A 14,871-nucleotide genomic window follows, 5' to 3' on the forward strand; every position below is an offset into this window, starting at 1 on the left:
CCTGTACTGGGCCACTTGCAACTGTTCTGGCTAGCTCTGAAACTGCTGTAAATGAGCCATTGTATAGCAAAACACCAGATGGTCAGGGGAGAATGTGAAGTCCCTTCTCAGACAGATTTAAGAAAGCAGGACAGCTGAAAAAGTAGGAAATTGAGGTAAAGAGAGAGGTAAAAGTAGAGACAGCTGAGACATGTGCCTGGCAATGTGCTCTTGGAAGGTGATATTCCATGCCAAAGAGTTGCCCTCCTGACAGAGTGCAGTCATGGGCAACCCACGCTAGAACAAGGATACCCGTGAAGGACTGGAACAAAGCTGGTGAAGGGTCTGGAGAATAGGCCTCATGAGGAGTGGCTGAGTGAACTGGGATTGTTTCATCTGGAAAAGAAGAGGCCGATGGGAAACCTTATTGCACTCTTACAACTACCTGAAAAGAGGGTGCAGTGAGGTAGGGGTTGGCCTCTTCTCCCTAATAACAAGTGATAGGATGAGAGGAAATGGCTTCAAGTTGCACCATGGGAGGTTTAGATTGGATATTAAAAGAAAATTCTTCACCATAATCCTTATCAAACACCCAAACAGGTTCCCTAGGGAGGCGGTTGAATCCCCATCCCTGGAGGTCTTTAAAAGACACATAGATGAGCACTGCTGTTGCACAGACTTGATAGTTAGATAATGGTTGGACTTGATGATCTTAAAGGTCTTTTCCAACTGAAACAATTCTGTGATTCTACACCAGAATCTGCTCCAGGGCTCCCTATACTGACTACTACCCCTCACTGTCATCTACTTCATATTTACGCCATACACACTCTTAACCCTTAGTTCAAGAGCAAGCTGCTAAAGCAAACCTCACTGCTTCTCATCTTAAACATCATCCACCCTGCTCACCTCCCAGTATTTAATACATATAATTCAAGGCCTTCTCTTTTACTTTTTAATTTTCTTCTCTTGAATCTTTCAGATTAAACCTTTTATTTTTATTAAGAAAAAGGATCTACACCAAGGTTTCAGTCTTCCACACTTCCTGTCACTGTCCATGTAATCAGATTTAGGATTATTAAGAGTTTATGGTTTGCCTTCAGGATTTACTCAGCACCATAGTGTCATCAGCATGTTGATGATTCTCCCTCTCACGTTTTATTCTTATCAAGCAGTGCCACGGTCTCACTTTTCCCCTAATGCTAGTTTAGCTTTAATTTATCACAGCAAAGGGAAAAGTTTCATCCGAGATGCAGCTGAGAGGTCCAGAGCACATTGCAGTAGAGACACCTGGTGGCTACCAGGAACATGGGTCCTCTGGAAGAAAACCCTGCATTGGTGAGTAACAACAGCTACTTTTAAAAAAATTGTTTGTTAGCTCCATAGCAAATTCTGTGTTTGAGTCGTTTGTGATCTTAAGTAGGTATATACACATGTAATTGCTCCCTAAAAAAGAGACAACTCAGGACATGTGAACTTAATTTGTTCCACAGAACAAGAATCCATTACAGAGTAAGATTTTATGCTGATGAAACACTGAAGAACTCCAGCCATTGCTTTTCCTACATATATCTTGAACTTGGCATAATGTAAGTGTTCCCAAGTGTGGTTATATCATGTATCTGTCAGGAAAGTGATATTATTCCCATTGTACAAATGAGAAAGGAAGCACAAACAGAGATCGTAATCCCCAAAATTGTGCAATAAATATTGAAGATCTGTGACTAAGAGACGGGATGGTGGCATACAATTCCCAGTACCCCAGTCCACAAAGTGTTGCTGTGTGACCTGACAGCAGCAGCTTATCATCTTCATATCTCACTACATCACATCCCAGAACAGGATGACATAAATGGAGACAACAATTTTGCAGTTAAAATGTCATTTTCCACAAGGTACATCCAGATAAATAAACCAAAAAGAGAATAAAGACTTTATAGCCAGTATGAATAAAAATCTCATAACTGAGGGGTAACATATGGAGAAAAGAAGCATTGTATGAAAGGGGCTTTCTTCATGTTTCCTGCTTAACATGTGAAGTCTTTCCAAAAATTTTCGTATGAAGGCATATATGAAATGGCAACATTACTGCTTCCTGTTTTCTGAATTCAGCCTCTTGGTTATGCATTTTGGTACAGCTCAACTCAATGAGATCCTGTTAATTTTTAAAGCGACTTCATAGTCACCTTAAAAAATGAAACAAAACCTGCAAACCCAAACCAGAAATGTACTTCAAAAAAAGAAAAAGGTAGGTTAGTGTGGAAAAAAAAATGTGGGAGCTGCAAGACACCATGGGCTGGTGAGTCCAAGAGCTGTAATCAATACTGGAAAAACAAATTGTACCTCTGCTTGGGCCATGGAGTGGCTGGGCACTGGGCACTTCAAGCACATTTTTCCACAGAAGTCAACTACTGGAAAGAGCATTTCAGATCTGAGGTTTGATGTCCAAAAAGACCAAGTACAGAGAAACCAGAGTCAAAGAGTGCTTTTCACAAAGCATGTAATATAAATCCTGCTTTCAGAGCTCTTACCCTAAACACATTCTCCTTGTCCCCTGCCTATGCATTTTCATGCTGTTCTTTCACCACCATTATCGTATGCGCAATGTCTCCTCCCCATCCTGCCCTGTCTCCTCCTTTCAATTCTGAGTCTTAGCCTCCCTGTTTCCGCATCCAAACTACAAGGCTTTGTTTTACAGATACAAATCTCCACCTTTTCTTCACGACTGTGTTTTATTCTAAAATAATAGACAATGAAGTCAAGTTTTGCTGCACTCCCTTTCACAGAAACTCCCCGTGAAGAGCCAGGCATGGAGGACCCTGTTCAATCCTGTATCTCAAAAGCTCCAGCATGCTTAGGATGGAGATACCTGAACCATGATGAGTAAGATGCAGTTACCTAACTGTAGACCCATCTGACATATCCTAGACTAGATGGGGCATCTGTTCTGCCTTCTTTGTGCTTCAGAAGCAAAAAGGGCTTTCCTTGCTATGCTGACCTGTCCTTTACAGGCATCTTTGATGCTTTGGGGGTTTTAAGACACTAAAAGGCATCAGATGTTTCAGATAACTAAATCCTGCCTGGCTAAGAGATTCTGCTTCTTGGCATCCCTGCAGACTGTGACGAAGGTCTGCAGAAAAAGCTGTTAACAGGGGACAAGGGCAGATTTTGAAACTCCTGAGCAAGATTGGGTGGAAGATGCAGATGGATGTCTGCTGCCATGAGGGAGGCAGCCAAAAAGGATCTTTGTGGTAGAAGCATAATGAGGCTTTACACATAGAATTGCAGACATAGGGTGCCACTTGCCCTCTCATCCTTACTAATATGGATTGTTTCTAAGGGGACACAGCAGGTGGGTTTTTATTTTTGTTGCCAAGGGTTAGGGTGTCTGCAGGCACCCACTCCGTGAGGCAAAGACTGCCACAACCCGCATACCACAGACCCTTTTTTATAATACCATTTTTTATTTTTTTTAAATCTTTTTATCCCAGGCCATTAGGCAGGAGGGAAATGAAGACCAAGCCACGAAAGAAGCGTGGCTGGGAAAAGCAGCTTCTTCTCAGGGCCGGGCACGAGGGGCCCTTCCCACCTCCTCCGAGGCGAGGAAGGGAAAGGCGCTGTGCGCTTTGTGGCACCACCGCCGCTGCGGGCTCGGTGCCGTGCGCTTTCTGGCGCGGCGACGGAGCGGAAGCGACGGGAGGGCGGGCGGCGAAACCTTCCGGCGGGCTACGCGGGCTGCCTGCGCCTTGCCCCGCCGCTGCCTCCGCCTCCCCCACTCGCCGCTCGCTGCCGCTCGGCGCCTCCATCCTGGTACTTGGGAGTCTCCATCCTGGTTTCTCAAGTGCCCGGACCCAAAACAGGAAGTAAGTGCGCGGGGGCCTGCGGGCTGACAGGGCCGGGAGCGGCCGGGCCGCCGCGGAGGCTGAGTTCGGCGGACTGAGGAGATCGGGAGAGGGAGGCGGCCATGTCCGACCTCACGCCTCAGCTGCGGTCGGACTGGGCTGAGCCGGGCCGGGTCGGGCTAGCAGCGCAGTTGGCAGCGGTCTCGGCCAGCGCTGCCGCCCGCCGAGTAAGGGAAAATGGCGGCCCGGGACCAAATGGCGGCGCTGGCGGCCGGGGGGCAGTGGGGGGCTGAGGCGGGCCCTGAGGCACGGAGCCGCCGCCCTGGGGGCAGTGCCGGGGGCTGGGGCAAGGCCGCTGTTTTGCCGTGGCTGTTTCCTGCGCTCAGGTCGATTGCCGCCGTCCCGGGGTGCAGCTGGGCCCCGGCGGCGCTGCGCAGAAAGAAATGTGGAAGGGGAGCGTCGCGGCAAAATAGGGGAAGACTTGAAAATAACCAAACCTTGGCTCCATTGGGAGGGAGGGGGAAGGAGAGGGCGGTGTGCGAGGTTTTCTGTGTTTAAATATTTCTGTTCTAAACTCCGTTGCCCTTACTTTGATGCCTGTAATAAAAGGCCACAAGTAGGAACGCGTTTAAATCTCCCGATTTCCAATCGCAGGGTCTAGGGCTGGCGTATCCTAAGATTGTGGCTTTTATCTGTTCCCTCCCACCCCCGCGAGCCTGTGATTTAAGGTTTCTCGGGGCTTTAAGTAGAGTCTGAAATGTGTAGCCCTGCCAGGATCAGAGGTGTCACCTAAAAGCAGTACCAGGCTTCTTTGCACTGCGAGTTACACTGGGGCTTTTTCTGGGGCTTTTTTTGCCAAAGTAAAGAATTTGGTCACAGGAGCCCTTTTTTTTTTTTTTTTTTTTTTTTTTTTTTTTTTTTTTTTTTTTTTTTGTAACCTTTTTGTTTTTTCTTTTCAAGGTCTATTCTTGGTTGTGCACTTGGGCACACTTCTACTGTCTGCCTAGTTAGCTAACAGGCAATATTTGTATGCATTTATTCACAGTTACCATTGTTCAGCCCCATGTAGGCATTGTGAGTTCTGTGTTAAAGTAATCTAGAAAGCACTTCTTGTTTGCCAGCATTGCTCTGGCCGTAGATACAAGTTGGCTTCTTGACGACATAAAGTCCCTTTGCAAAACCAAGTCATGAAGCTTTTGCAATGGGATTGATGCTTGTAATTGAAATTCTGATTTCCATCAATGCTCATAAGTATGATAATAGCAGCAGCTTCATGATTGTTTTCCAGGCACAGAAACTTTCTAGGTAATGTTCTATAACTTACCAAAAAGAGTGAACATTAAAACATTTTAAACTGAGTGTTTAAAAACACTGATTTTTGTCTTAACCATTCAAAATTTTAGAAGGTGGGTGTGTAACAAAGACCTCTACGTGTCTGTACTGTATTTTACCTTTTCCTTATTTATCAGCATTAATTCTGTCATTATCCATTAGAAAGCAACAGAGCTGTGACTTTGCCTATCAATCTCAGGTACAGCTAGTATCACAGAATTATTGAGGCCGGAGTAGACCTCTCACATCAAGTCCAGCCTATGACCTAACACCATGTCGATTAGTCCATGTCACTGTGTGCCACATCCACTCTTTCTTTAAACACCTCCAGGAATGGCAACTCCACCACCTCCCTGGGCAGTCCATTCCAGTGTCTAATTACCCTTTCTGTAAGGAAGTGGTTCCTAACATCCAACCTAAACCTCCCCGATGCAGCTTCAGGCCATGCCCTCTCATCACAAGTTGCCTGGGAGAACAGCCTGACCCCCATCTTACTACAAATTTAAGTACTTGCAGAGTATGATCAGGTCCCCCCAAGTCTCCTCCAGGCTAAATAACCCCAGCTCCCTCAGCCTCTCCTCGTAAAACTTTCCCTCCAGTTTCTTCCCCAGTCTTGTCACTCTCATCTGGACCCACTCCAGCACCTTAGTATCTTCCTTGGTATTTTATTGCATGCAAAATTCCTGCCTGTTGTTTATTAAGATAAAATTACTACTGCAATTCTTAGAATGAAATTGCATTTGCATGAAAGAAAAATAATACTTATTTTAGTACCAATAAGGCTTATCAAGACTTGTACTCATATGCATAACCTTGTACCTGAGGGACATTTTCTATTAAAAAGAAAACATACAGCTTTCTGCATTCTTTTCTCTGGAACGAGCCTGGAGTTGGCTTTTTTTTGTTGTTGTTTTTGTTCCCCTCTGTGTGACATGTAAAGCATGCTCAGTTCATTTTACTAAAATATCAATGGATAGGCTAGAACCTATGGAGTTCTGCCAGATTTGGATCAATGCAAATAAGAACAGTTTGTCCTGTTGTGTCTCATATATTCCATTTTTGTGATGTCTCACTTCTGTAATTACCATTGATGAGTAGAATGCAACTCCTTCTGGAGGACTGTAATGTCATGCTGATAGAGTTTAATAAATCTTTTTGCATCTTAAACTCAGGTCTTTGGATCATTCTGTTTGGTGCCTGTCGAGTTTGCTCCCTTAAGTCTGTTGGTGCAGATTTTAGACAATCCCTTGGTGGATTTTTAGATCTGAGTGGATAAAAGATTTTGTTGTTGTTGTTGAATAGCATAAGAGAATTGGAACTAGCTGAAGAGTAAAAATTCCTGATTATGTATTGAAAGTATTTGCTCAGTAAGAGCCATGATACGGAATACACTAAACATGCAGGCTTCCTTAAATCTGAGGTTCACTAAAGAGTTATTTCCTTATGTGTTACTCTTGAATGAACGCCCTGAAATCCCAGTGCATCTCATGTAATTCTTCAGTTAAATACCTCAGTAGCTGAAAGCTTCCCTTTATAAATTTCCATTTTTGCTTCTTGCAGAATTTAGTGAAATTTACTTTGTGTCCAGTGCAGAGAACACATCCTTTAAAACAATTTCATGTAGAAATTGTGAAAGATTTACAGTAGTCCCACAAAGGACTAGACATAACATTCAGTTAATAACTGGGCATAGTGACAGAATTCTGTCTGCAAGGGTAAAAATACTGTTTCTAAGTACTTAAGTTTTACAGCCCACAGCATAATTGAGCCCATCTGCCTGATGAAGACGATTTAGAATTACAGGGATTTTGGTGGGTTTTTTAGTTTTCTTTTTAACTAAGCACAAAACAAGATTTGTTGGGGGGTTCTGCCTGAAACTGCTGCATGTTTCCCAAATAAATAAGAACTGCTGTATTATGTGGTTTTAGTTGAAAGTTTATGTTGGAAGACTCTATTAAATGGTTCCTATAGGCAAAGTATTTTCTTATCTGTTTGGTTACATATTGAAACTTGCTTAAAATTGTAATGCAACTCATAAAAATGTTGCATTTTTGTAAAGGCACCCAAAAGTGCTTGTGAAATTCACACTACTTTTTAAGCTGCACTCTCAAAAATTTGAGATGATGCAATTTTCATTGCATTTCCCAGTACATATCCATAGGTAATATTGATGCATCCAACAGAGCTCCCCCCACCAAGCTAACATACTCTTTCAGAACATAAAATATTAGTTGTAGATTGGTATCTATAATGAATATGTCGCAAATGGAGGGTTAAGGAAGTCTTCTCTCATGCATTTAAAATTAAAGCAAGCTCTTTTTTTAAAAAATAGAAAATGCATTCCCAAAAGCATACTGAGTGAAGTTATGAAAAGAAAGTGATTCTTTGGAGGCAATGAGATTACTGGTGTGTTAATTCTCACTAATTGAGAAGCATTGGCTGTCATTAACTTTGTATTTATCTTTTTCAAGAGCAGACCTGTAGTGGATGTGCAAGTGGCTGTATTAAACAATTTGCATGGCACATCCTAAAAGACCTCTGCAGTGATACAGCATTGTTTAGCATGGCTTGGGCTGTCATCCTGTGACAAATCAAGGACATGCAGGGTGAGTAGAGTGTCACTGCAGCCAGTATTGAAGCCTGCATCAGAGGGCGTTGTCTCCTGCAGAAGCACTGTGCTTTCACCACTGAGCTCACCCTAAGCCTCCAAGAGGACCCATCTTGTGTCATATTTGATGTTGCCTTCAGCATACGTGGTAGTTCCATCATTAGGGTAATGCAGTGATTTTTATGAGATCTGGAGATTACTTCCAATTAACACAGAGGAACCACTGAAGTTAGTCCAGATGGTTTTTTTTCTCCACCTTTCAGTCACTAATTCCTGCCTTCACAGGTTAACCCTCCTGTACTGATGTAGATGTATCTTGGAATAAAAACTTCATAGAATCATAGAACAGCTTAGGTTGAAAGGCACTCGGGATCATTTACTCCAACCTCCCTGCCATGGGCAGGGATGCATCTCAGCCACATTGGGTTACCTTATCCAACATGGCCTTGAACACTGCTCATCCACAACCTCTCGGTAACCTATTCCAGAGTCCCACCACCCCATACTGAAGAACTTCTTCTTAAGGTCCACTCTAAATTTACTCTCCCTCAACTTAAAACCATTCCTTCTTGTCCTATTGCTAGACACCCGTATCAAAAGTCCCTCTCCAGCCTTCCTGTAGGATCCCTTCAGGTATTGGAAGGCAGCTACAAGGTCTCCTTGGAGTCGTCTCCAGGCTGAACAGCTCCAACTCCCTCAGCCTATCCTCATAGAGAGGTGTGCCAGCCCTTGGATCATCTTTGTGGCCCTTCTCAGGATCATCTTTGTGGCCCTTCTCTGGACTCGCTCCAACAGTTCTGTGCCCTTATGATGATGGGAACACCAGAACTGGATGGAGTATTCGAGGTGGAGTCTCAGAAGAACAGAGTAAAGGGGCAGAATCACCTCTCTTGACCTGCTGGCCACACTCCTCTTTATACTTCGTAGGTTACAATTTGCCTTCAGGGCTGCATGAGTGCATTGCCATCTCATGGAAAGCTTCTCTTCAATCAACACCCCCAAGTCTCTTTCTTCAGAGCTGCTCTCAACCCACTCTGCACCCAGCCTGGTTTTGTGCATGGGATTATCCTGACCCAGATGCGGGACTTAGCAGTTTGACTTGTTGATCCTCATGCAGTTTGGTCCACTTCTCAAGCCTGTGAGATCCTTCTGGATGGTATCCATGCCCTCAAGTGAGTCCGCTGTACCACACAGCAAACTTGCTGAGGGTGCACTTTGTGTGCTTCCTTCAGATTTCTTGTATTTTTGTAGTCTTAATAAAATCTGATCTCCAAAATACCTCTTTAGTATTGACTTGATCCTCATGTTCTTTGCAGACGATTTTCAACTAAGGTCCAACACCATTAAAGTTGATAGGAATTTTTCCAACTCAAGAATTTGTCTTTCTCTAAGTTTTTATTGAGGCTTGTTATTAGTGCTTTTATTCACAAAACTTGAGATAGGTGACTTTTTTATCTTTTTTTTCTTTGTTTTTTCCTCTGGAGAGCCTGCACTTACTGTTGGGATAAATCCGTCTTGAGAGGTTGGCAAAAGTTGTTAAACCTTCCTCCAAGTGCTGGAGTTACACTGAGGAGTACTTCTTAGGAAATCACACTTCTTCATGTAGAGTCCTGTTACAGTTCTGCTTGAATGGAAGTGACAGAGTAGCAGTCATTGATAGAGATTTATCTTCCTCCCCAACTTTGATGGAAATCCCAAGTTTGGATGTATGGACACCTTCCACCCTGCATCCTTTTCTAAGATGGCAAACCAGTGAGGGAGAGAATGCAAATGGATAACACTAATTACTCTGGTTTTCATTTGAGAGCCTAATCATATCAGCATCTCCTTTTATTCTCAGCAAATCCTCAGTAACTGATGAAAAAATGACCCAGCTTTGCTGTCTCTCTGTTGAGTTTTCACTATTCTTTCAATAAAAAAGGAGTGGCTTTCTGTATCTTCTGCTGTAGATCCGTTTCCACTGCATCTAGATCAGCTTTAAGTGAAGTAGATGATTGACATAACATGTCTTATAAAAATAAAACTTAACGTTTTTCAAGCCTTTAGAGTGGTGAGAAGAAAGGTGCTTCCAGTTCACTATAACAAAATAAATGTTACCACTATTAAGATAGAAGTGAAGAAGAATCCTCCATGGTACCTTTGGGAATTTTTGCTACAGCATTCCCTATAGTGAAAATTATATATACGTACATATATATGTGTGTATATATATATATACACATATAAACGTGAATATGAGAATCTTACATATTTCTTTTGCCCCTCCAGAATTACCTGATTTATTCACTCCCAAAAAGTTACGTGAATAACTCACAACTGAGTTGAAGTTAAAGCAGGTTGGATTTCTTTCTTCATATTTCAGAGTTATGGATGTCGCTCAGTTCTTAAAAATGCGTGCTCTAGATGTGCAGCAAACATCACTTGTAGTAAAGAATAGGGCAGAGGCTGTAAAACTCAGAAGCAGATGAGCGCCAAGGAAGTTACGCCTCCTACACATGCAAGTGGCAAGAATCTGTTGCTGATGATAGATATGAAAGTAAATTTGAGAACCCTCTGATTGAAAATGTCAACGGTATCTGAAATTTTTGACACGTTCAGAAGAGTACTATCACTTTGTTCTAGCAATCAGGCACTACATGTGCTTAAAGACATGTGAAATCTTCACCAAGCTGGAGAGGCAATAAGTAATTTTATTGAGAGGTTGGCAGCAGTTTTATCCTTCTAAGAAAACGCTGCTCTTGGGAATCTTCAATAGCAAGGAACAGATTTTCTAATTAAAAGTTAAATCATTTCCTGCTGAAACAATATTATTACCATCAGACAAGGGGTTTAAAATCCAGGTTGTGAATTCCACTTGTTTACAAGTGTATGGTTATCCTTGCCTGGTACAGGGAAGCTTTGTCATTGCCATTGTGATTTATTTTTTTTAAGGCTATAGTCAATGATTTTTTTTTTTAACAACATAAGCTGATATTGGTTACAATATTTTGACCTTAACATGAAAGTTACAAATAATTACTTTGTATGGAGAAAACATAAGGACAGAACACCAAAAGGAGAAATAGATTATTTTATTTTTTCACAAATTGCCAAAGACAGTCACTAAATTTGTTTAGACCTCTCTTTTGTTTACAAAACATTCAGCCACAGTGCTCCAGCGCTGTCCCTTTCTTAAAGGCACAGCCTCAAAAGGTCACAACCTGGGTACTCAAGACTCACAAGATCATTGCAAAGCTCCTGGATATTTTAGATGTGATTCCATTTAGCTTGTGCGGCAGAAAAAAGCTACATTTCACGGAATCACTTACTTGTGTTTCATGGATTAGAACTTTGTGTGTGTGTGTGATCTGGTTTATTTCAAAATTAGTCACAGTGGTGTTTTACATTGAAAATTGTATAAGCTTTGAATTTCTTCATACTACTTTCCACAGTGGAAGTGAGATCATCAGAAGCACTTTGTTTTGGCCTAGTTCACTGACTTCAGTCTACTTACCCTAGATAACTTCTTTATACTGGTGATTGCTTTTACCCAACTTCTGTGTTGCTCATGACATTTTAATGCTGAACAAAAAATTCTATATTCACATTGAGTTCTGTGCATGGAAGGAGAATAAAAATGCAGTTTAGCAATCTGTAAATAGCACAGCTATCAGTAGTGTGATGCTATGAGAATGGTTCTCAGTCCTAACTAGCTTTATGTTATATAATGGTAGAAATATTAAATGAGCAGTGACACAAAAATGTAGCAGACGTGGAAAAGTAATAGATTTGTGTTTTAAGAAATATGAAAGAGTAGTAGACCTTAAAGATCATCAGGTTCCAATCTCTCTGATCCTTTAGGTTGGAAGACACCTTTAAGGTCATCGAGTCCAGACATTAATTGGCACTACCACGTCCACCCCTTCGCTTGGTAGCCTGTACCTATACTTGACAACCCTTTCTGTGAAGAATTTTTTTCCTAATGTCCAATCTAAACCTACCCTGGCACAAGTTGAGGACATTTCCTCTTGTTGTGATACTTGTTACTTTGGAGAAGGGACTTGACACTCATTTCTATACAGCCTCCTCTCAAGTACTTGTAGAGAGTGGTAAGGGCTCCCTTGAGCCGCCTTTTATCCAGGCTCAGGCACTCCTCGTAAAAGTTATACTCTAGACCCTTGCAGGGTACTACTTTTAATTGGAAAAGTAGCTTTGAAACTCTGATGCTACCCCTGCATGATATGTAAGTATGTAGGAAAAGGCAGGTAAATGTCTTAAACGTGGCATGTTCATGTAAAATAGCATACAGACATTTGACATTCTTCATGGGAGTTTGTGCTGGTGGTTTGAGATAAAAGAAGCAATGTTATAGTCAAAGTGGCAGTCTGATTGAAGAAAACTAATTTGTATTGCTCTTTCAGGTTTGAGTATGAGCACAGTTGAAGAAGAGTCTGATACAGTGACAGTAGAAACCGTGAACTCTGTGACTTTGACTCAGGACACTGAAGGAAATCTTATACTTCATTGCCCTCAAAATGGTATGCAGTTGTATTGCATAGTAGTTTTTTTTCCTCTTCCTTCATTGGTTTCAGCTTACTTTGTTCTGTTTCAGTTTAAAGAATGACTACTTGTCAAACTAGGTGTTAATTGACAATACTCTATATGGTCCAAACAAGGATATAGCTGTTTTGATTTATTTCGGTGCAAATGGGTTCTTGGAACTGTCTCGGTCCGGAGAGGGAAAGAGACTCAGTTCTTTTAAATATTCCCGTGTTGTGAAATTAGAGGCAGAAATGAGGCCAAAATGTCAACAGCTAGACTACTTATTACATAAATAAAGTGGAAATAAGAAGGGGAGAGGGAGAAAATAGAGAGGGAGAGAGAGAAGAGAGAGAGAAGAGGGAAGGAATTATATTACCACATCTCTCACCCCCCACCCCCCCCCCTTCAAGACAGTTTGAGTCTGTGGAGGTGGAGAAAGGTGCTGCAGGAGATGTTGGGTTTGTAGAGAAATGGTGCTGAGGCTTTGGCTGGAGAAGAGATGTGGTCCTCTGGGCAGCCTGGGTCTGTAGAGAAAGGGTGCTGAGGCTTTGGCTGGAGAAGAGATGTGGTCCTCTGGGCAGCCTCTTCAGCTCCATGAGTTGCAGCAGGTGGAACTTAGGACACGGAGAGCTTCCTCCAGGCTCCACGGCCTCTTTTCTCCGGAGCAGCATTGTCCCAGGCTTTTCCTTCTCAGCGGCATGGTCCATCTCCTGTGTTTTCCTTCATCTCCATTTTTCTTCTGCGTTTTTCTTCTGAGTAGCCAGTAGTGGTCCAAGTCTTTTATACAGTTTTTAGTCCTTAGGTATGTGTCCAAGTATTGTCCCTCAGGAATTCTGGGGCCAGGAAATCATTCCTAGGTAAACATCCAGGTATCGTTCCCCAGGAAATCCTTCTGTGCATTTCTGTGTGTTTGGGCAGAGGTCTGGATGGAGGGGGGGGGCCTCCGCCTTCTCCTTCTCCATCTACATGCCCCCACACTCATTACACCTCAGGAAACAGGTGGTGAATCCCTTGTCTCACCATCCTCCCTTCCCAGGGTACTTGATGGGTGGAGATTAGCTTGTCCTGAAGGCTTGATGGCTGAGTCCTTGGGCCATTGTTGTAGGCCAGCTGCAGTCCAGTGTTATCATGATGCAATCGCAAGGTGATTTGCATCCAGGATTGGTAGACAGGATTCCTACATGATCTTTGCACCTTCCTTCCAGTGGCTCTGCCCAACACATAGCAGCTATTGTCTGGGCAAGCAGCAAGTGATTTTATCTTTGTTGAGTCACACCAGGAGAGTCAACTTTTAGTCTCTCACAGGAACCAAGCATTTTTCTGTAGACTTAAGGGATTTGTTTGTGTGTAGTGGCCTATGGATGGATTTTTGAAAAAGAAAATCCCTCTGAGAAAAGATAAGTTGAAGAAAGTCAATGAACCGTTGATGCCCGTAACTTGTTCCTGAGCAGTAGTAAAGCACTGAACCAGCCTATCACTTTTGCTTCTATCCTTTGTTTTGGTCCTCTTTGTTAACAGAACTTGGTCCAAAGATCCATCTTGTTAACAGAAAGTAACCTGTCTCTGGTTTTGTTGTTAGAAGCTGATGAAGTAGACTCTGAAGACAGCACTGAACCTCCACACAAGAGGCTTTGCTTATCAGAGGATGATCAAAGCCTGGATGACTCCACCCCATGTATTTCTGTCGTTGCAGTTCCAAGTATGTTTGCAGCAAATGTTTCTGTTGGTAAAGGTTTAAAGGTGACTCTCTGGAGCACACTAAGAATATTTTGCATTTTATTTTTAACTTTTATGAATATACTTAGGTATTCTCTTTACCTCTTAGACCCTTGGATGAGTTTGTAGAAATTGTGCAGTACTGGCAAAATAAACCTGCCTTACACATGCAGGACTGCAGACACAGATGCAGTGATTAATTTGAAGGATACAGGAACAACAAATGAGATGTTCTCTTCTTTCAGAGAGTCATTAGGGTTTTTTTAATGACCAGACAGTATAGCATTTCTGTGTTTTGTAATACTGAGATATAGGATTTGTCAGATAGAAATTTTTGTACAAAAAATAGATTGAATATTGAATTAGTCTTAAGGAAGTGAATTGACTATTAGAGAGTTCAATATAATCTCACAAGAGGCAAACTCCACCTAACAATTGTAAATAGCAATTTACAATACCTAGGGTGGAACTTTTAGTAGCAACTTCCTAGAAATAAGAACATTATTGTGGTGAAGGAAAGCTAGGGGAAAGGAATGCAGCTGAAAGATTTAAGTGTTGTCCTTTAGTAGCTGGAAAATACTGAAGACAAGGTGGAAAGGAAGAATTAATACAGTGCCAAAAGGCTGTACCAGATCAAACACCATTTATTTGTGTGTTTTACATTAGGTTTTACTTATAATAAAGCGTAAAAGGGAAGGTTTCAAACCCCATCTTTAAATTTTATGTAGAGGAGTGGTTGTTTTGATTATTTTACTGTGTTGACAAGTAAATACTGAATAAGGCCTCTTTAAAAATTTCCAGTACAAAGGCAGTAATTTGTAAAACCTGTAGCCTGCATGAAAAATGTTGCAGGAGTAAGGTGTACAACTAACT

At 42.1% G+C, this 14,871-nt stretch overlaps 1 protein-coding gene across 1 annotated transcript in view; it reads left to right on the forward strand.

The window, feature by feature from the left end:
- Positions 1-3,700: 3,700 nt before the first annotated feature.
- DMTF1 (cyclin D binding myb like transcription factor 1) overlaps positions 3,701-14,871 on the forward strand; it is a 38,243-nt gene continuing 27,072 nt past the window's right edge. Inside the window, exons 1-3 of the mRNA XM_068167960.1 lie at positions 3,701-3,842; positions 12,162-12,278; positions 13,862-13,981. Of these exons, the coding sequence (XP_068024061.1) occupies positions 12,170-12,278; positions 13,862-13,981 (229 nt within the window). The 5' untranslated portion in view covers positions 3,701-3,842; positions 12,162-12,169. The remainder of the gene's footprint in view (positions 3,843-12,161; positions 12,279-13,861; positions 13,982-14,871) is intronic.

This window comes from Melanerpes formicivorus, unplaced genomic scaffold (assembly GCF_026170545.1).
Source record: "Melanerpes formicivorus ecotype bairdi unplaced genomic scaffold, bMelFor1.0.p_v2 SCAF_3, whole genome shotgun sequence".
NCBI classification, from domain to species: domain Eukaryota; kingdom Metazoa; phylum Chordata; class Aves; order Piciformes; family Picidae; genus Melanerpes; species Melanerpes formicivorus.